The 22500-nt window shown below is 47.6% G+C and overlaps 1 protein-coding gene across 3 annotated transcripts in view; it reads left to right on the forward strand.

The window, feature by feature from the left end:
* The window catches only part of ATP9A (ATPase phospholipid transporting 9A (putative)), a 134232-nt gene that overhangs the window by 52032 nt on the left and 59700 nt on the right, over positions 1-22500 (forward strand). For all 3 annotated transcript variants that reach the window (XR_009522259.1, XM_060033398.1, XM_060033400.1), the window contains exons 7-13: positions 944-1038; positions 3835-3915; positions 4690-4765; positions 12222-12298; positions 13807-13967; positions 16616-16758; positions 17734-17846. Coding sequence is in view for 2 of the 3 variants with exons in the window: in XM_060033398.1 (XP_059889381.1) it covers positions 944-1038; positions 3835-3915; positions 4690-4765; positions 12222-12298; positions 13807-13967; positions 16616-16758; positions 17734-17846 (746 nt within the window). In the remaining variant the exon portion in view is untranslated. The remainder of the gene's footprint in view (positions 1-943; positions 1039-3834; positions 3916-4689; positions 4766-12221; positions 12299-13806; positions 13968-16615; positions 16759-17733; positions 17847-22500) is intronic.

Genomic DNA, 22500 nt, shown 5'->3' on the forward strand with positions numbered 1-22500 from the left:
GGCAGTGAGAGTCTTAACCACTGGACTGCCAGGGAAGGCCCTAAAACAGTGTTCTTCTAAACACTGTAGCTTTGTCCTCGAATTGGTTCTTGTGTCCTCGTCAGTGAAAATGGAGTGTTATGGATTGGGGGTGCCAGATGTGCTCTCCCTTTGTTCCCCCCCGCCAAAAAAAATTAGAAGGGATCTCCTGAAAGTCCTCAGAAGTCTTAAGTGTGGTGTCAGGGAGTTCAGTACATTCTCTGTCTGATGAAATACAAAGCTGACTGATTGCTCAGACTGGTATAGGTCCGATTGAAATGTGTATCCACCAGATTTGCAGGTCGATAGTCACGGCAGACAGCGTGGTCCTTGGGGTCCTTCCCCTGTTCTGAGCAGTTTGCATGGATCAGCTCTTGAGGCCTCGCAGCATGAGGTTGGCGCTGTAATATCCTCATTTGTGCACTGGAGGAAACTGAGGCTCAGAGGGGAGAAGTAACTCCCTCAGGGCACAGCTAGGGAGTCGTGGAGGCTGAACCTGAACCCAGGAGGTCTGGTTCCCGAGAAGGTGCTTGTAACCCCTGCCCCAAATGGACTCGAATGCTGGTTGCCCCGTGGCAGCCGCCGTGCTGGGGGTATGATCACCCCTCTGAGTCCTTTACAGCAGGCTTGTGAGATCTGTGTTTCTGCCCATTTTACAGACCGGACACGCCGAGGCTTAGCAAGGTCCAGAAACTAGCCCAGGCTCCCACTGTGAGTGGTGGAGCGAGGTATTTGAACCCAGATCTTTCTGACCCCAGAGCTTATGGAGGAGATGGGAAATCGGGTATTTATTTATTTTTCCCTCTTGGTCGTTGGCCATTGATTGGCTGTTCTTACAAGTACTAGAGCCGGAGCTGCTCGGAGCTGCCACGGGAAGGATTCTTGAATTGCAGGTGAACGGACGGTGCCTCACTTCCCTCCACAGGCTCTTGCTTCCTGCGGACGGACCAGCTGGACGGGGAGACGGACTGGAAACTTCGGCTTCCCGTGGCCTGCACTCAGAGGCTGCCCACCGCTGCTGTGAGTAACTGTCCCTGCAGAAGCCCCACTGGCGCCTGTGTCACCTCAGGGCTCTCAACCTCGGGCCCCTCAGGGGCCAGACACGGGCCGTCAGGTGTGAGGTGGGGCTCCTGGGGGGTGTGGGGTTCTCGAGAGCCCCGAGTGCTTGCTGGCTTCAGGCCGTGTGGCCTTGTGAACGCAGACCTGGCCTGTTGGGATGGTACTCTTTTGAGGGAGGCTCTAAGAAACCTTGACCAGATACCTGGCATAAAAGTAAAACCCAGTGCAGAGCATGTTATCCCTCTGCTCAGAATCTCCAAAGGCATCTCGGCTTCCTGAGACTCAATCCTGCGGTCCTCGTCTCTCTGCTAAGGGCCTCACCTCCGCTTCTGGCTCTCTCCCCTCTGCCCGCCAGCCCCAGCCATACAGGCCTCTCCATCAGGCGTGCTTCTGCCCCCCGACATTTGCCCTTGCAGCTTCTCCACCAGGAACAGTCAGACTCACTCTTGGATTTTGTGTACAAGTCCCCTTATTGGAGAGGTGTTTCCTGACCACCCTCTCCTTGCATTCCCACTCCACTCACTTCAAGGCAGTCTTCGAGAGCAGGTTTCTGTCGGTGTGTTCACGGCTGTGCGCCCAGTGCATGGAACAGTGTGTCGAACGGTGCATGGAACAGCGTGCAGGCCCTGTCTGAGGGGGGCGGCCACAGTAGTTGGAACCAACAGGCCCTCCGAGCTCTCCGGGGCCTCACACTTCCCCACCAGCTCCCTGTCACTCATGCCTTAAACTGTAGAGTGAGGTAGGGAGGGAGTCAAAGAAGAAGTTTGAACGCAAGCCACCTGGGCTGGATGAGGCCTGGGGAGTAGGTTACAAAATCACAAAATGTAATTTAAATGCCCAGAGACTGACATGCCCTGTGGGTGGTCTGAAAGGATTAAGCAGAGCGCAGAAGCTTTTCCTGGGCTTGTGGCCACATTGATTAATGCCAGTCCTTACTGCGTCCTGTGAGGAAGGGAGAGGGCAGGAGACAGTTCTGTGTCTCAGTGGAGTGAACGTCACAGTAAACGTGCCCGCGGTACTGATGATTTTTCATGGCCAATAAGATGGGAAATAGCACCATCCTTATTATTATTTGTTTAGACCAGGAATTCTAGTGAGTTTTCAGCTGTGGCCAGGAGCCCTGGGGAATCCTTGAGATGGGGCTAACCAGCGAGGGTCACTGCCATGATTTGAGGGAGTCTGTTCAGGAGACAGTCCAGAAGAGTCTAGAATCATGAAGGTGCCCGCCGGTTCCATTCTCGATGTGCACTTTGGAAACTTCACCCAGTTTCATAAACTCTGAGTTCCTTTCTCGATGTGCACTTTGGAAACTTCACCCAGTTTCATAAACATTCGTCTTCTCCAGGCCTGGGTTGGCGTCCAGAGAGAGATAAGGTACCACTGTCTGTACCTTCAGCCTTAGTGGGCTGAAGGGGCCTAGTTGGCTAACAGCGTTTTGACAAACTCATAGATGAAAAGAATTGTATGGAAAGATTTACCTGAGGAATACGCGAGTATATTCTATTTAAAAAGAAACTCGAATTGGAGGAACAAGTGAAAAGTGTTGCTCACAGCCTCCTCCCCAGATCTTCCCTCTCTCTCCCAGGGGCTCTTGCGAATTCAGTAGTGATTTTTCCAGGTCCTTTTTAGTGCAGTTTCTTACAAATATACAACTGCACACTTGCTGGTGGAGTGTGGTTTCTCATAAATGGGATTGTGCTGTAATTATGATCCTGAAACGTTTTTCCCTTCACTTTCTGTCTGTGGGCCTCTTTTAGTTATCAGCACATAGATGCCGCATTGCCCACACGTCTGCATACGGGCCTCCTGGATGGGTTGCAGGGAGCTCAGGCCCTGCTGAGGGCGTGGCCAGTAGCCTCTACTCCACTCCAGGCCCTTGTTGCTAAGGGGCATTGTGGCCTGAATTTGCCTGACCACTTGATTTGGTTCCCCCCGCCCCGTCTTTCTTATTGTGGCAGAATATACATAAAATCGACCATCTTAGCGTTTTTGAGCGGACACTTCAGTGGTGTTCAGGACATCCACACTGCTACGCAGCCATCCCCACCATCCATCTCCAGACTCCCATCATGGGAACCCGCAGCTCTGGACCCGCTGAATACTGCTTCCGGTTCCCCCTCTTCCCCCAGCCCCTGGCAACCACCCTTCCGCTTCTTTCTCTATGAGTATGACTACTGTAGGTGCCTCAGATAAGTGGAATCCTATGGTATTTCACTTAGCATGGTATCTCCACAATTCATCCATGCCAGAGCAAGTGTCAGAATTTCTTTCCTTTTATTTTTTTACTAAAAAAATTTTTTTAACATCTTTATGGGAGTATAATTGTTTTACAACAGTGTGTTAGTTTCTGCTGCATAACAAAGTGAATCAGCTATACCTACATCCCCATATCCCCTCCCTCTTGCGTCTCCCTCCTACCCTCCCTAGTGAGTGTTTTGATTGGTATGAACAACTCTTGTAAACCAGAGTGTCGCAGAGGGGGATCTGCACTGTCACTTAGTTTTGGAAATGCTGGGTAAACACAGAGAAACACAGAATCTTCCCTTTAGGGTCTCAGTGTGTCTTGGGATATTACAGGTAGTGACTCCTAAACTGACTTGCTGGAAGGTTTCCCTCTTTTTTTCCACCTGCCCTGTGGTTTTGAGAGCTGTTTGGAAAATACACCTGCTTTGGAAAAAGAGTGGATGCTTCCTGAAATCCCTTTATAATCATACAGTGACTTCGTTTTACCTCCAAAATGTCACCCCCGTTGAACAGGACCTTCTTCAGATTCGATCGTACGTGTATGCAGAGGAGCCAAACATCGACATTCACAACTTTGTGGGGACTTTCACTAGAGTAAGTAAGCCTCGTGTGACGCGGAATCCAGCCTGGCGGGGCGCACGTCTGGGGTGAGGACCTGCTGCGCAGTGCTGACAGGTGTTTGTCAGGGAGTTGCTTTGTGCCAGGTGGGGTGACGTTCCCTTCAGAAGGCCCCACCTTGAAAGCTGACATATTGCTTCTCAGTAAAAGCAACACCACTGGGATTTTCTTCCAGCCTCTGAACAGCTCGAGTCACCTGACTGCTTGGAGCCAGTGTTATTGTAATGAACGTTAACTCTGGTGTCTGAAAGCAGTTACTCTTTCTGTCTGTTTCATGGGAGCCCCTGTCCTCTTTAATTCCTGCAAGTCCTATCTGCCAGGGTTATAATTTTTAAGCCATGTCCCAGCCTTTCAGAATAGAAATTGAATTTGAATTATTTTAGACCTGTGGGGTAATAGGTTTATAGAACCCAAATTGAATTGTTCCTGCTCTTGTTCCAGAGGCCCGAAGACTGACCAGCAAAGGGCTGTTTCTGTTCAATTTGCCTCTACATTTTAGCTCTTACCTTGTAAAATGTTTCTTTTGTGCTAGAAGCCTGCATTTCTTAAATCATGAACCATTGTTTTTCACTGGGGTGGGAACGCCAAGGATAAGCGTTTATGAGTTTGGCCTGCCTCTCCCAGCTGGGCTGTTGGCTTCCAAACGGGGGTCATCCTCTCCTCTCTTCTTGTGAAGAGCAGGCTGGAGACAGCCAGCGGGTCCGGCCCAGACCTTGGTGGGTCAGCGTGTGTCCACTTGTTCTTTTGCAGGAGGACAGCGATGCCCCGATCAGCGAGAGCCTGAGCATAGAGAACGCGCTCTGGGCGGGCACAGTCACCGCATCAGGTACGGCGCTCTTGTGGAGGAATGTGTTAACAATTTGAAAAGGAAAGAAAATCCTTTTGTGTAATGAGAATAATCATCTGTCAGTTGGGAAAATGAGCTGTCGGTCAAATGGTGTTTTCCACTTGCTCCTGCACCGCCGGGGAATTAAACGGCCATCTAATTGCCCCTCGGACGTTCGGAGACGTCTGGAGGAGAAGCCGCCCGGGCCTGTGGACTCAGCCACAGTGTCCGCTCTGGGAATAGCCCTTAATTGCCTCTTGAGATTGACGTCCTAATCTGTACCAGAAATTGGGTCAGCCTGGGTGTTCGGGCTGGAAGCTGTGTCCGCGAGGGCTGCCCAGCCGGTCCTGCCCTGGTGTGCGCGCCAGGGCCACGGGCCTGATGGAGCCTCAGTGTTTAAAACTCCAAGATGACACAGAAATTCTCTGGACCTCTGGACTCCAAAACAGAGTTTGCAAGATGACCTGTTGAGGTGCAGGAGGAAAAGATTTGAACACTGGTATGAAGCTGAGCAGAAGGGGCTCCAGGGGCTGAGCACAGCCTGCAGCAGCTGGGGCGATAGCAGTGGGGCCGCCTGTCTGTCAGGCACTGGGCCGGGCCCTTCCCTGTGTGTTTACGTGGTTCACTTAATCCTCCCAACAGTACCATGCGGGCAGGTGCTAGTATTGTCCCCATTCTGCAGATGAGGAAACCGAGGCTCAGTGAGGTTAAGTAACTTGCCCAAGGTCACACAGCACATGAAAGGCAAAGTTGAGGCTTGAACCCAGGCACTTTGCCCCAGAAGCAGAACTCAGTGTGCAGCTGTTATTATCGTATTATATATGTTATATAATAATATATTGCTATTAATAACGTAATTCCACTACTGGCAGCTTTCTGTCTTTACCATGGGATGAATCCATTTTTTTCCTCCTCTCTCTCCTACCAACCCATTTTCCTCTGCTTGATGCTGTGTTGTGTTTCTTTAGTACAACAGATGCTCAGTCAGGATGCTCTATGACAAGGAGGGGGAATGACCAGCACAGACTCCAAACAGGCTGCCATCCACAGACTCACTTAAAGCCAGTGGACAGAGATGAACTCTCCCTTTTCGTTTTCTGCCATATTGCTTTTCTACTTGCAGCCTGTATTTGGAGCACAATCTAGATTGTCTCTCAATTCCCCTGGTGACTAAAGATGTAAGAAATTGGTCCTTAATATTCTGCACTGCCTGCTGCCCGGCCACACCAAGACCATGGCCATGGCCAGCCAGGGCCGGCAGCAGCCCTTTCACCTCTGCCTCTTCCTGGCCACTTGTCCACCCAAGTCTCTCTGAACTTGTTACTCTTCCTCACCAGCTTTTTTCCACTTTGAAGTCATTTGCTAAGAAGTAATTAGTTATTCTTTTTAATCTTTAATAATTTGACTGAAAAAGAATTTGTTTCAATTTGCATTTCCTAGGTTATCGGGAAGGTTGGCCACCTTTGCATATATCTGTTTTGTTTCTTCCTTTGTCAGTTACTTGTGTGTCCTTCAGTCATTTTTTTGTTATGGTCCTTATCTTTTTCTTAATCATTTGTAAGAGTTTCTCATTTCTGATGCCTAAACCTCATATCCTTTTTCCCCCATCCAATTTATTATCTGTTTTTTTTTTCTTTTTCAAAATTTCTTCTTTTTTCAATTGAGGTAAGTTGATGTACAGTATTATATGAGTTTCAGGTGTGCAATGTAGTGAGTCACAGTTTTTGAAGGTTATATTTCATTTACAGTAATTATAAAATATTGGCTATATTCCTTGTTGTACAATATATCCTTGTTGCTTATTTACTTTATACATGGTAGTTTGTACCTCTTAATCCTCTACCCCTGTCTTGCCCCTCCCCCTTCCCTCTCCCTTCCCCCCACTGGTAACCACTGGTTCTCTATACCTGTGAGTCTGTCTCTTTTTTGTTATATTCACCAGGTAGTTTTATTTTTTAGATTCCATAAATATGTCATGTGGCTTTTAAAAAATTTTGTGGTGTATTTACTATGCAGGAGTTAAAAGTTACTATTTTCATTTGTCTCTAGTCTGTTAGGTGATAAATGATATTTTGTTATTGTTTTAATTTTTATTTCTTTGTGGGTATGGTTGAACATCTTTTCGCATGTAAGACCTTTCTTAATATTTTGGTCTATCTACTTTCCTTCTAGGTTCTTTTTTTTATTGACTTATAAGAATGCTTCATAGAAGAAAGGGTATCGAATTGTCATCTCTCATCAGTCACAAACATTTTCTCACAGTTTATTGTTTGTCTTTTTTTGTGTGTGGTATGCTTTGTTTGGTTGGTTTTTCCAGATAGAATTTCTCAATGTTGACGTCATCACTATTTTCATGGAAGTGGGATTACTAAGTGAAAGGGTGTATACATTGTACATTTTGATTCTCGGGGCAAACTTCCCTCTTCTGATAATCTTATAAATGTACCTTAACGAGCACCGTGTTCCGTTTGACTTTAAAATTGTTGCCCACCTATAGACATTGAATAAATATCTAACATATTGATATCCCTTTTAGAAATAATTTGTAAAGTTTAACAACTTTCTTCACACTTAAGGTTTGTTTGCATTTCTCAAAATATATGTACGGACCGCCAGTTTATGCCCTGTGCCCATTTTTCTGTTGCGGGGTTCGTTTGAGAAAACGGTTCCTAAGAACTCTTTATAAGGACAATAAGGATATTGTCCTTCTGTTTGTTACCTTCATTGCAATGACTATTTCCCAGGTGATCTCATTTGCATTTTGGCACAAAAGTTTAAAATTTTTATATAGGCAGACCTATTGATGTTTTTTTCCTTATGGTTTCTGGTGTTTGTGACATGCTGAGAAAAATCTTCCCTGCTCTACCATTTTAATAGTACACCAGTGTTTGCTTGGAGTGTTTATATGGTTTTATATTAAAATGTTTGCTCCATCTGGGATTCATCTTGGTTTAAGGAGTAAAGTTAGGACAACTAGCTAGCGAAGGGATCTTACCTCAGCTCAAACCCCAGCTCCGGACACTTGTGCCAGGTTGTGTTTGTGGCCCTGTGTAAAAAGACAGTGTGACGGGAAACAGAGACGTCACATGATAAAGCATGCACGTTGGGAGGGGGCATCCTGTGTCAAACGCCCATCTCTTCAGGTGGAGCAGAGAGAGGTGTTAAGGGAAATCAGAACAGACTGGGTTTTTTTAAAAAATTAATTAATTAGTTAAGTTTTGGCTGCATTGGGTCTTCGTTGCTGCGCGCGGGCTTTCTCTATTTGTGGCGAGCGGGGGCTACTCTTGTTGCAGTGCGTGGGCTCATTGCAGTGGCTTCTCTTGTTGCGGAGCAAGGGCTCTAGGTGCGCGGGCTTCAATAGTTGTGGCACTCGGGCTCAGTAGTTGTGGCTCGCGGGCTCTAGAGCGCAGGCTCAGTAGTTGTGGTGCACGGGCTTCGTTGCTCTGTGGCATGTGGGATCTTCCCAGACCAGGGCTTGAACCCGTGTCCCCTGCATTGGCAGGTGCATTCTTAACCACTGCACCACCAGGGAAGCCCCAGAGAGGGTTTAAGCCCTGTGTCATGTTGCACCTGGCAGAGACAGGACTGAAATTCAAGGATGCCTGTGACATACCCGTCTCCTTCCCAGGCAGTAATGTGAACAGTGCACACTTCATTTCTTGCAGTCAGGGTAGTGGTTACTTCTGGGTGGGTGGGGTAGGGGTGACTGACGGTTTGTTTGGTTAGGCACTGGTTTTGATAATATTCGATAAGAAATACATGTTTACATGTCTGGTGTTCATTCTGGTAATTTTCTTCTTTCCTTCCTTCCTGCTTTCCTTCTTTCCATGCAGCAAACCTTTATTGAGCACTTATTTATAATAATGCCAAGCTCCATTGCTAGGTCCTAGTGCTGTGGTATACCAGAAGACCCTTGTTTCCACCTTCATGGATTTATAACTTACTCTAAACTTAATATAAATTGCAGAGGAGATGGGAGGAAGTGGGAGTGAGTTCTCTGGATTTCCTCTGAAACCAGTGAGAAGGAAAGTGATTTAGTGAAAACGTGGGGAGTTTGGAAGGTGGAGGGAATGAGTGAAGAGGCTTCTCAGCCTCAATTTCAGAGATTAACAGTAATAAGTCTTATTTATCAGACACTTTTTATTTTCCAAGTGTTTTGCTTCTGTTCTCTTGTTTTGGTCTCACAACATTAAATGAGGACAATTAATGGAATGAAGAATTGAGTCTCAGAGAGGTCAAGCGACTTGCCTAAGATCACACAGCCTTGGAGAGATCATCTCCTGGGAGGAGGAGAATGGAAGGCAAATTGGGATCTTGAAGATGGAAAAAAGATTTCAAACAGTTCATCAGAAATGTACTGTGAAGTTAAAATATGCATTTTTCCACTTGTCTGAATTCTTCTCTTTGTGTTTGGCGATGTGGGAAGGGAGAGAGAGTGGCGGTTCCTGATCCAGTGGCACTGCTTGCCATGCCCTTCAGTGAACGTGTGTTTTCGAGTGAGTCTGAGGAGCTGGGCCGTTACCATTTCCTTAGCTGGCCTCAGTTTCCCCTGCTTCTCACCAAGTAGATGTCTGACTGCGCTCTGCTTCTAATGTAACCTCAGCATTAAATGCAAGCCGTTTCCACCTGGGGCTCAACTCCAGGAGCGGCCATCAGGAGTGATCTTAATTATATGAGATTTCGCTTCTCTGTTCCCTTTAGAATCTAACTCCTGTGTCTTGGTCACTCAGCTGTTATCAGTTGGAAATTTTAAAGAATTAAAAAGCTTGCCAGGCAATGCTAAGGGTCCAGCTGCATTGGCTGGCATCAGTCTGTAGAGGATGCAGTTGCCGTGGTAACCCCACACTGTGCTGCTAAGCTGAGGAGTCACTGGGGCGAAGATAGGGAAGGGGGTGGGGGAGGCCAGGGAGGTGTTGGCAGAGAAGGAGCCTGGGTATTGTGGATCCCAGTTCTTCTCAGACTCTCTGTGGAGAGGGACCAGTTTCTTGTCCCCCCGGCCCCACCCGTAATCTGTAGCAGATGGATCTGTGACCCTGCTGTGTGTGACCAGCATGCAGGTCACGCCACGTGCGTCTGATAATGCCCAGCTGGTCTGTACCCTGTTCCTTGGGGCTTGTCCCGGGATTGCAGGCTCGAACGTCAGAACAGCGTGTAGTTGCTGTCAATGTGTCGAACACTCTTCCTCTGGGGTTTGTGGTTTATCTTGTTGTGGGTGGGCTCAGAGGAGTCACAGTGTAGGTCTGACCCCAGCACCACCCTCTTCTGGAGGGTTCCGAAGGACTTGGGGAGATACCTGACCACAGTAGCCTGGCCGGTGGGAGATCCCAGCCAGCAGGTGGAGAGGATTGCCATGGTGGGCAGGAGGCAGAGGGTGAGAGTGAGGATAAGAGTGGTGAGGGTGAGGGGGGACCGCCTAGAAAGAGGGGTCAGAGGTCTGGGGGGTGGAGGGGCATGGGTTGGGAGGTCTTCAGGGGCTACGTGGGGACCGTGATGAGCGGAGAGCAGGGGCCCGGCTAAAGGGAGCGGCCGGGCTCAACATCTGCTGGTGACACAGTGAGGACCGAGCAGTCAGTGGCACCAGGTCTTCTGATTTTCCAGAAGAAGCCGGAAATCCCTATGCTTTATATGAAAGTTTCTGCATTTAAAAGTTGACACCTAATTCAAAACCTTAAGAGCGCTGAGCAGACCAAAGCAGTGCAGCTCTGTGCTGCTGGTGTGCTCCCTCGTGGCGGCTGAGGCCAGGGTTCGCATCTCCTGGAGACAGTTTTGCTTTTGGGCACAGGGGGTGTTGCAGGGAAGGGCATTTCCAGTAGCCTTTGAAGGCGTGGAGATTGCCTGGTGCCAAGTGGGGGATGCTGCCCTTGGGGGCCCCTGATATTAGGACCCTCTCAAACCCTGGATGTTGGGAATTGAGACCGACCCACGTCTGCCCCGGGATGAGTGCCACGGCCATGCGGCTGTCCCTACTCGGCCCAAGCTCGGCTCCCACCGTCCGACCATCTGCTGGGGGGATGGGCCTGCGCTCGCGGGAGCTGCCAGCTGCCCAGGAGTGGGCAGGCGCCCTCCCCAGCCCGCCATCTGCTGAGTGCCTCTCTGGAAGGGAATTGCACTGTGCAGAACGCTGTGTGCATCAAGTCGTGGGGGACCTCAGTGTCTCCCGCCAGGAGACACAGCCCCAGCGCTTCGTCTGGGGTTGGGCTCTTTTACCAACTCTGTTTAAACCTCTTTGGTGTTCCAAGAGTGAGGGGCCAGCAGAGAGAAGGTTAGGGCTTTTCTTTATCCAGCAGAGAGACCAGATTTTTTGTATTCCTGGGGTCTTTCCTGAGAGCCTTGGCAGGGCTGCCCCTTCTCATGTTTCAAGTCTCAGCTCAGATGTCCTCAACTCAGAGACAGCGTCCCTGGCCGCCCAGCACATGCCGGCAGCCTCCCCGGTCCCCTCCTGTCTGTCCTCTGCTCGTTTCATCGTGGTACCCACCTCTCTCCGTGGTTACCGGTGTCCTGCTTTCCTTCTTGACTGTCCGTCTTCCCCTCTGTGTGGAGTGTTTTCCTGGCACACACTGGAAAGGGGAGACAGATGTACGTTTTTGATAGATATTGCCAATTTTCCTTCCAAAATAGGCTATTCCAATTGACACCTCAGCCAACAGCGGACATGACAGAGTCCATCCCCCCACCTCTTGGCTAACACGGAATGTTCTCAATCTTTTGAATTTATATTAATAGGTTGGGAGGAAAAATGATTTATTTGGCATTTCTTTGGTTTTTCACTAGATGAAGCATCTTTTCTAATGTTAATTGGTCATTTGTGTTTCTTCTATAAATTGTTTACAAGAATTGATATCTTTTATTTTTAATTGTGCTGGGGGGAATGGAAAAGAGCGGGTGGGGAAGTTCTCAGGAAAGAATTGTCATCTGGACAGACATCCCCCAAATGTTCTAGTTACACACCGAATCCGAAAGGAATCAGACTCCCTGGGAAGAACGTGCTCTAATAAGAGGGGTGTGTTCATAAGTTTCCATAATTGTTTATGAAGTTCTAGGCACCTCTGGAAGTCTCTACCACCGTTCCTGCTATCGGAGGCTGCCGGACCCCACAAGCCAGCGCTGACCAGTGGAACTTTTAGCAGTAGGGGGAATGTCCTGTATCTTCACTGCCCTGTATGGCCGCCACTGGCCTTATATGGCTGTTGAACCTGAAATGTGGCTAGTGAAAATGGGGGACTGTATTTTATTTCATTTTAATTGTATGTAAATGTGAATGGCCACATGTGGCTAGGGGCTTTCCTGCCCTCAGCGCGGACATAGGTCTCGGTTGGCCCCGATGTAAACTTTGCAGCATCTCACAGTGTGTGGATACTGGTTTGAGAAAATCTCCTCCTCGAGCGGGTAGGACTCTTCTGTCTGTAAGCCTGCCTGTCTGTACTCACATGTCTTTGGGTCGTTTTTCTCACCTTAGGTACTATTGTGGGTGTTGTTCTTTACACGGGCAGAGAACTCCGGAGTGTCATGAATACCTCAAATCCTCGAAGTAAGGTGCGTACAGAGTCACAGGATGTGTTTCCTTGCCAGAACTTTCTGACCTGATGTAGTTTGATGATTGGCGTTGGTGGGGTGAGAAGCTAGATTTAAAAACAGGAACCCCTGACAGTGTGACTTCATTTACACAGACTATCTTTTCACGTCCGTGTATGTGCAGAGGTACGTGTGTATATAGAGATACGTACGCACAGTACATGAATATGTGTCCGTATGTACAGGCAGCCTTTGGAGAGGTGATGGTTCTATTCCAGACCGCCATGTAAAGTGCGTATCACAACAAAGCAAGTTAAATGAATTTTTCGGTTTCCCAGTACGTTTAAAAGTTATGTTTACACTATCCTGTAGTCTGTTAAGTGTGCAGTAAAAGCATTATGTCAAAGAACCCAATGTACATACCTTATTGCTAAAAAATACTAACTTATCCTCTGGCAACACAGGGTTGCCACACACCTTCAATTTGTAAAAAACCTCAGTATCTGCTAAGCTCACGGCAGTTAAACAAGGACTGCTTGTAAATGAATACATAACGTTTTAAAAGCTTTTAAAATGAACTGATGAGTCCTTACTGTTTGCCACGTCTTGTGCGGCATCCTTCACTGCACCTCATTTAATCCTTACGCCAGCCTGTGAGCACAGGTGCTCTGCAGCCTCATCTTATAGAGGAGAAATGGCCTGAGAAGGACCACGCTCTGGCCAAGCTGTGTAGACCTGGCTTCACACCCACGCTGAGCTGCGGCGGCAGGGCAAGCGGAGTCAGCTCTGCAGTCTGCCTGATGGCCCTGTTACTGCTCCCTTCCCACCGGCACCCTCCCTCCCAGCTCCACCCCTCCCCCAGTTTCTTAGAGTCAGAATATTGCAGAGTGGTCTTCTTTGTCAATGCTGTGAACAGATGCCAGTCATTTCACCCTGCCATTACAACCCCCATGACGACCTTCGTTATTACAATTATAAATGTCACCTATTTGATGTTTTAGCTGTATCCGGGGCCATGTTTCTGCGAAGTGATGGGTTTCATGTGCTGGTTCCATTTTTAAAGAATATACATTAAAATAAGTATGTAGTCATTAAAATACTAACGTTCACGAATGCAGCACCTAAAAATCAGGGGCCACCAGTGGTGTGTGCCCTGAATTTCCAGGCCATAGGGAATTAGTGCGTGGTGCGCTGCGCAGAGTCGTAGGACTGAGTCATCTTACAGGTTGCCGTGTAGGATGGTAGAGGCCACGCAGTGCACAGCATCGCTGAAGGCAGCAGTAACCCACTTATGTGATTCCAAGGCTAAATCTAAATTCATTAAGAAAAAATCGAAATCGGATTCATTGAAGTCCCTTGGATGTCTGTCAGCCTGTGGAGCCCAGCATTCTCACCCAAAGATGTGGGGATCCATGGAGCCCACGGTCTTGCCCGAGGTAGAGGTGTTCACGGGGGAAGGACCCGTTCTCCGGGCGGGCTGTGGGTTGCACCAGCGAATCACAAGCTTCGCCCTGTGCGCTGTCCCACAGATTGGCCTGTTTGACCTGGAAGTGAACTGTCTAACAAAGATCCTCTTCGGAGCTTTGGTGGTGGTGTCTCTGGTCATGGTCGCCCTCCAGCACTTCGCCGGACGTTGGTACCTACAGATCATCCGCTTCCTCCTTTTGTTTTCCAACATCATTCCCATCAGGTAAGCAGAGAACAAGCTTGTGTGTAAGTGCTGCGACCTTTGCTTCTCTCTCTTCATCCAAAGGTCATGGTTTTGCGGTTTTGAGAAGGAGCTGGGCCCTTTTGTAGAGTGATGACCAAGGACAGGCAGGGTCAGGAGTGTAGGCGGCGCTCTGGCCGGAGCACTGGATGGGCACATTCCTCCCTGAACCATCCTTTCTGGAATTACTCTCTGCTCAAAAGATCTGGCCTTGCCCAGTCTCAGTGTACACTGGACATGCCATTTAGGTTTCATCTTATTTACCAGCCCCAGGAGGTTGGTGGTGACTGGTGGGAGTGCTGTGTTGGGAAGGATTCTGAGCCTGAGACAGGACTCACGGGGCTTGATTAGCAGTGGAAGCTTGGTGGCACATGCCAGACAATTGTTTGCCTAGCTCATTTGAAGGCTGAATAAATGGTTAAAAAAAATATATATATATATATATATATGTATATATATATATATATATATATACACACACACACACACATATATATATAATAAAGTAATAGATGGTCATAGTAGAAAAAAAAATTCACAGTAGCCAAAGAATAAAATAAAAATCATCTCTAATCTCACAACTAAGTGAAAATTGCTGTTAATGTTTTGGGATATATGTTTTCTAGACGGCTTTCTATTTTAGAAAAAGGAGAATTTGCTCTACATAAGAATCCACTCCCACCCACCCCTTTTTTCCCTAACAAAAGTATGTGTTGCAGATAACTTTTCACATCAAATATACTTGCACACCGTCATTTATTAGAACTGCTGTAGTATGTATTCTATGCCTGATAATTTATTTAGACCCGTATTGTTGGATGCTTGTTTCTACTTTTTCCCCATAATAAATGATCAGTAAATAATTATAAAACAAGCCATATCTCTTTCCCTCAGACTTCTAGTGCTTATAATCTCTCTCTTACACTTGATCTATTGCCCTGTATTTTGTCCTGCCCTTTTGTGTATTTACATCATCCCAGCTAGACTTTGTCTTTTTCCGAAGGCAGAGATTGTGGTTTTGGTGCAACAACGTGACTAGAAGAAGGAGATTGAACCCCAGGCTAGTGTGCTCTGGATGATGGTTTCAAAGAATAAATAAGTCTAATTTACTGCTAACAAAAGAGTGTTTGTGCTGTAATGTTGTGTATAATTGTAGTCTTTAGAGTTCTGTCTACAACAACTGAAAATCGGTGCATTGAATCTGCATACGGGCCAGGGCTAGCCAGTGAAATAGTTAGCAATTTAATCAGTTTATAGGATTATGAATGAATTTGAAGATTTCTTTTTATTGTTTGCAATGAAATATTTAAAAATGAGTATAACGGGCTTCCCTGATGGCGCAGTGGCTGGGAGTCCGCCTGCCGATGCAGGGGACGCGGGTTCGTGCCCCGGTCCGGGAGGATCCCACATGCCGTGGAGCGGTTGGGCCCGTGAGCCGTGGCCGCTGGGCCTGCGCGTCTGGAGCCTATGCTCCGCAACGGGAGAGGCCACAGCAGTAAGAGGCCTGCGTACTGCAAAAAAAAACAAAAAAAAACCCAAAACAAACAAAAAAAAATGAGTATAACACAGGGACTTCCCTGGTGGCGCAGTGGTTAAGAATCCGCCTGCCAATGCAGGGGACACAGGTTCGAGCCCTAGTCCGGGAAGATTCCACATGCCATGGAGCAACTAAGCCCGTGCGCCATAACTACTGAGCCTGTGCTCTAGAGCCCGCGAGCCACAACTACCGAAGCCCACGTGCCTAGAGCCCGTGCTCTGCAACAAGAGAAGCCACCGCAATGAGAAGCGAGTGCGCCACAGCTAAGGATAGCCCCTGCTCACCACGACTACAGAAAGCCCGTGTGCAGCAACAAAGAACCAACACAGCCAAAAATAAATAAATTAATTAATTTAAAAAAAATGAGTATAGGACATAAAAAGGAATATTATTCAGCCTTAAAAAGGAAGGAAAAAAAAGGGAAGGGAATTCTGACACATGCTGCAACATGGATGAACCCTGAAAACATTATGCTAAGTGAAATAAGCCAGACACAAAAGAACAGATCATGTGTGACTCCACAGTACGAGACCCCCAGAGCAGTCAAATTCGTAGAGACAGAGAGTAGAATGGTGCTTGCTGGGGGCTGGAGAAGGGGAAATGGGGAACTGCTGTTTAATGGGTATAAAATTTCAGTGTAGGAAGATGAAAAGGTCCTGGAGATGGATGGTGATTATGGTCCCATGACGATGTGAACGTACTTGATATCATTGAACTGTACGCTTAAGATGCTTTAAATGGTAAATGTGATGTTCTGTATATTTTACCACAATGTAAACCATGAATAAGGTATCAAAAATACATTCGCTCAGAGGACTACTATTTTTTCTTTTTTTAAGTAAGGCTAAAACAACTACCTTTTCGATATTTTAAAAGTATCTTAAATTTTTATATTTTATTTTGGTCCGTAACAGAATCGCTTCATGGAAATTTGATAGTGGTGTTGAATCTGTGGATTCAGCCCCAGCAGTGTGCTTCTGCAGGGGGTGATTCCAGATGTTATGGCACAAACGATGTGCATTTAGAGTCCTTGTTGAGATACAGGCAGTCTTACGTTTATCCCGTTAACCTGTGTGCTCTGGTTTTCTGACAGTCTGCGTGTGAACCTGGACATGGGCAAGATCGTGTACAGCTGGGTGATTCGCAGGGACTCGAAGATCCCCGGGACCGTGGTTCGCTCCAGCACGATTCCCGAGCAGCTGGGGAGGATTTCCTACCTACTCACAGATAAGACCGGTGAGTTTCCTGTGGCCCTCGCAGGATTCAAGGTCGAAGAAGGTGCCTGGAATCTCTTTCTGGAGGTGTTAGAGATGCATGCTGCTGCACTTTTATTTTCTTCATCTTTTGATGATGACAGACTATTTGGTGATGATGATGACGATAGCAGCACAGCCTTACTTCCTGCTAATTATGTACAAAAGCACCATTCTGGGTATTTATAGCCACTTACTTAATCCTCCCCCGGTGTTGGGAGTTCGGGGGTATTAAGTGACTTGGTGGTTAGGTGACTTGTCAGGAGCACATAGTGGCAGAAGCAGGCTTTGAACTCAGACAGTCTGGCTTCACGTCCTGACCTTGAAACCACACCTCAAAATACTGCTCCACAGTTTAACATCTGTCAAGTTACGAGGTTGTCGTAGTGGTTGAGAGCAAGTGTGGAGTGGGGAGACCTGGGTTTTAGCTTCCTCTCTACCATTCAGTGAGCATGGGATAAAAGAGAATCTATTGCAAAGATTCGGGAAATCAGAGCAAAACTAGGTTTCAGGAAGAAGAAGAACCAGGAAAGTTCTGGCTGTGTCAGCATCAGGACCCCTGGGATGGTCTCCTGACTTGACTCGACTCATCCTCTGTTGATATGCCCCTCTGCTCAAGGTTTAGATTCCTTCAAGATAGAATCTGATTGGCCTCATGTATGTCACGTGCTGCCCTCTTGGCCAATGGAATGAGTCAGGCACCCTGATTGACGCTTCCTCTGGACCATCCCAGGGAATGAGGGTGATAATTCCCCCTGGAAACCTGGGGTTCTATTTTCAGAAGAAATTCTGGGATTCCAGGCTGACAGAATATCACAGGTGTCCAGCAGGAGCAGTGCTGAAACCAGTCTGTGACATATAGTAAACTCTCAAAAAAAAAGCCAAATAGCTACCATTACTGTTAATAACAATAAGAGCTCCAGGCTGTAGGCAGTTACTGATCTGTCTTGTGTTTCAGGAACTCTTACCCAGAATGAGATGGTTTTCAAACGGCTCCATCTAGGCACCGTGGCCTATGGCCTCGACTCAATGGATGAAGTACAAAGCCACATTTTTAGTATTTACACCCAGGTAAAGCCTTCTGTTTTGATACCCAAACAAGTTTTACATTTATTAACACCTATATTGAGAAGAAGTCATAATACCATATGATTCACTCATTAAAAGTGTACAGTTTGGTGTTTTTTTGTATACTCAGAGTTGTGTAACCATCACCACAGTCAATTTCATCTTCATCACCCCAAAAGGAAGCCCTGTACCCATGGACAGTCAGTCACTCCTCACTTCCCCCAACCCCACCTTTCCTTCCAAACCCCTGGCAACCACTAATGCTTCACGTTTTGAATAGACCTGCATTTGAGGTTTTTGCCCCATCTTCCTCATCCCCAGGGTTAATCTACTGAAATACTAATGGATACTGGGGAAAACATAAGAAAAAATTATTTGCTAGTAACTGGTGCCAGAAAGAACTTTGAGAACCTGATGGTTGGTTTTCCTTCAGGTTTACAAACATGCTTACTTTTTCCTTTTCCCCTGTTATGAGCCAAAACAGCATAATTAATGGGCTGCTTGTGACATAATCACGGTATAACCGATCAGCTTTAGTTCCTCATCTCTTTCCAACTCGGCAGTCTCATGGAAGAAATTATCAGAGATGATGGTCAACTTATCTGTTCCTGATTTTCCCCCCACTACAAGGTTTTTCAAAACCGGTCATTTTTTTTTTTAGAGAAAGGTATTACTTGTAAGTGTCCTAAGAGTCCTGTAAAATGAGACCAGCGGGTCCCCCACCTTGGCTGCTCATCAGAATTACTGGCGATGTTTTAAAAACAGAGTAAAAACAAAACAAAAGACATTAACTTGGGTCTGCTATCCTAGAGATTCTGACTCATTAAGAGGACAGGAGAGTCTGGGCTCCTGTGTTTTAAAAGAAAGATGACAGTGGGCTTCCCTGGTGGCGCAGTGGTTGAGAGTCCGCCTGCCGATGCAGGGGACACGGGTTCGTGCCCTGGTCCGCGAAGATCCCACATGCCGCGGAGCGGCTGGGCCCGGAGCCTGTGCTCTGCAGTGGGAGAGGCCACAGCAGTGAGAGGCACGCGTACCGCAAAAAAACAAAAAAAGAAAGATGACAAAACAAACAAATCCCTTGGTAATTCTGAGACATACCCAGGGCTAAGATGGACTGCATTAGACCAGATACATATCATGACACTTGTTTGGGGGCAATAGAATAAAAAGGCCATGTTTTGCTTAAATTTGTCCAAATAGATAATGATTCCATAGTCAGAAGGCCAATTAAAAATGTATTCTTGTGTAAGAGTTAGAGGTGGACTGCCTAAATGCTTTGTGATACAATTATAGTCTCAACATTTAATTTTCCGGAATGTTCGTTAGCCTGCACACCTGGATTTCCGGGGTATCTCCTGAAAATGGCAGGGGAGGGGATAGTGTGGAAGTGGGGGTGGATTTTAAGTGGAGAACAGTTTGTTTGATCCATGTCACGTCATCACCTGCTACCAGCCACGAAGCCCTTGTCATTCATTCTTCTAGGCTCCCTGTGTGGGCATCGTGGCTTGTCCCCAAATGGTCCATTGTCCTTCTTCAGAGGTGGACTTTAAGACTCTTAAAAAGTCACAAGGACTTGGTTGGACTGAGAGGAAAAGCCACAGTCAGCCCCTGGTTCCTTTCTCTCTCTCTGACCCGTCTTCCTCTGTGAGGTGACGTGGTGTCCATGCTGGGCTCTGTGTGTCACTCTCTAGGGGGTTCCGGTCTTATCCAGCTTCTGTCACCTTATTGAAGCTGATGCCTCCCATGTCTGTGTCAGCCCGGCCAGGAGCTTCACCCTGGAATACACCTGCATACCTGGCATCACCGCTTGTGGGTCACGAGGACGGTGCACCCACCATCCCGACATTTTTCCTGTACGCTTGCTTCTCTAAGCTGTTCTTGTTTTAGTAAGCACCACTCCCGTTTACCCTGTTAGCTCCGTCCAGGGATTTGGGAAGTGCCCCTGCTTCCTGCCCCGTGACCGCCTGCCTTCAGTCGTGGCCCTGCTCCCCCCAGATCACCTGTTTGGCCTTTCGTCTTCATCCCCTCTCGCTCTCTAGACAGGAACTACACTCTCCCTTGTCTGCCTGTCTGCAGTGACCCCCCTGCAGGCTTTCCCTGTTTCCCTCCTGGGAGCACAGGATCACCCTCGTACTGGCAGCTCCCTCGCAGGGTCTGAGGCTTCCACGTGGTCCAGCAAGGCCTGCATCCCCTGCTGCCACCTCTCCCGCTGTTCGCTCTCTCCTCCCGCTCACCCCGTTACGCCCCTGCCGGCAGCATTCAGGGCAAGGTGAGCAGCCTCGTTTCTGTGTCTGGGAATATTCTTCCCTCTGAACCGTCGGTCCCAGTGCCTCTCGGGCCCCTCTTGAGGGGCCAGTGTGTGGATCGTAATGCTTCTCAGCACCTGGCTGAACCCCGCCTGCCTCTCAGCCCTGTCTCAGTGGTGCTGGCTGCCGACGGTCACGGTACACAGCTTCGTAGACCTTGGGGTGCACCCCGGCAGGAGGCACACCCCTGCCTATGCTGGTGGTATTTTTTATTTTTTATTTTTTTTTGCACTACGCGGGCCTCTCACTGTTGTGGCCTCTCCCTTTGCGGAGCACAGGCTCCGGACGCGCAGGCTCAGCGGCCATGGCTCACGGGGCCCAGCCACTCCGCGGCATGTGAGATCTTCCCGGACCAGGGCACGAACCTGTGTCCCCTGCATCAGCAGGCGGACTCTCAACCACTGCGCCCCCAGGGAAGTGCACTGCTGGTGGTATTTTTAAGGGCTTGTGGTATTGACAGAAGCCGTCCTTTCTCAGGATATTTGTGTAGTTCAGCTTTTGTAGCCCATTTTTGGTTTAGCACAGATAACACTGTGTAAAGTCTTAAAAGTTCTTACCGTGAACTCCTTTTTTTTTTTTAGTTTTTATTTATTTATTTAATTTTTGGCTGCTTTGGGTCTTTGTTGCTTCGCACGGGCTTTCTCTAGTCGTGGCGAGCCGGGGCTACTCTCCGTCGTGGTGCGCGGGTTTCTCATTGCAGTGCCTTTTCTTGCTGCAGAGCACTGGCTCTAGGCTTGCGGGCTTCGGTAGTTGTGGCATGCAGGCTCAGTAGTTGTGGCTCGTGGGGCCTAGAGCGCAGGCTCAGTAGTTGTGGCGCATCGGCTTAGTTGCTCTGCGGCATGTGGGATCTTCCCTGACCAGGGATCGAACCTGTGTCCCCTGCATTGGCAGGCAGATTCTTAACCACTGTGCCACTAGGGAAGTCCTTAACATGGACTCTTAACTCATCACGCTTCCTCAGCGGAAGCTCGTAAATGGATTTGCCCGTCCCGGCCTTGGGTTTAAAGTAGCTGAGTGTGATGGGGAAAGACCGAGGCTGGTGTGCACACTCCACCCCCTGAGGCCACGTGCATCCTTCTCTCGGGATATCGAAAAGCCCTGCGGTAAACACATGACTACTTTTATGATGACAAGTACGAAGGCTCTCCTGTGGTTTTTAAACAGCTTTATTGAGGTATAACATACATACTGTAAAATTCAGCCATGTTAACTGTAGTATTCAGTGATTTTTTTAGGTAAATTTACAAAGTTGTGGAACCATCCCCACAATCCAGTGTTAGACCACCACCCCAGATGATTCTCCCGAGCCCACTGCAGCCATTCATCTGACTTTTAGAGTTTAATAATAGGATGTTATAACAGTGTCTCCTAAGGTAGAGTATTTGGAACTCCTGGCTCAGATCGCTAGGGACAGAGACAGAATCTCTAGGAGTGGTGCGTGGACCTACAGTTTTAACAAGTGAACCAGGTGATTCCAAAGTAAAACAGAGTTTGAGAATAGCTACTGCACATCTGAGGTTCGTCCTTATTTTTCAGAATGTCCGTGTCTAAATTTGTGGACTCCAAAACAGAGTTTGCCAGGAGACCCATTGAGGTGCAGGAGGAAAAGATTAGAATGTCTATTCACATTTCATTTTCATCTTCAAAATTACAGCAAAATTTAAACTTTACTAATAGCTTTAAGATTGACCCTGGGACCCCCACTCCATATATCAGATGAACTCTTATCAGGCACAGTCCTTGAGGTGTCCTGCGAAAGGAGTTGGAATTCTGCGATTGTTTATTTTCAGAACGTTGAAATTCAGATTGTCTTTTATGAGTGTCCAGGTGACTGGTTTTAGGGATGTTATTTAACTAAAGTAATCTCGTAAAGAGGAAAGAGGGCAGGTGGCTTTACAAGATTCCTGCAGGGAAACTCCAGACGATCAATACAAGCCCAAGTAAACCACAAGGAAATGGCCAACACATTATGAGATAAACCCATGACAGGCTAAGGAGATGTGATGATTTTTCCTCTGCCTTATTCACTTACTTATTGGCACCTTTGAAAAACTGAGAGAGAATTCACAAACCATAACATTTACCCATTAAGTGTACAGGTCAGCGTTTTTTAGTATATTCTCAACATGGTGCAGTCGTCACTGCTATCTCATTTCAGAATGTTTTCACCAACCCAAAGAGGGACCCCCCGATCTCTTAAGACTCCCACCCCTACCCCAGCCCCTGGCACCCACCCGTCTACTATTTGTGTCTGTGGTTTGCCTGTTCTGGACATTTCAGATGAAGGGGATCAATCAGTACCTTTTGCACCTGGCTTATTTCACGTGGCATGGCATCCCCAAGGTTGCAGC

This window comes from Delphinus delphis, chromosome 15, assembly GCF_949987515.2.
Source record: "Delphinus delphis chromosome 15, mDelDel1.2, whole genome shotgun sequence".
NCBI classification, from domain to species: Eukaryota; Metazoa; Chordata; class Mammalia; order Artiodactyla; family Delphinidae; genus Delphinus; species Delphinus delphis.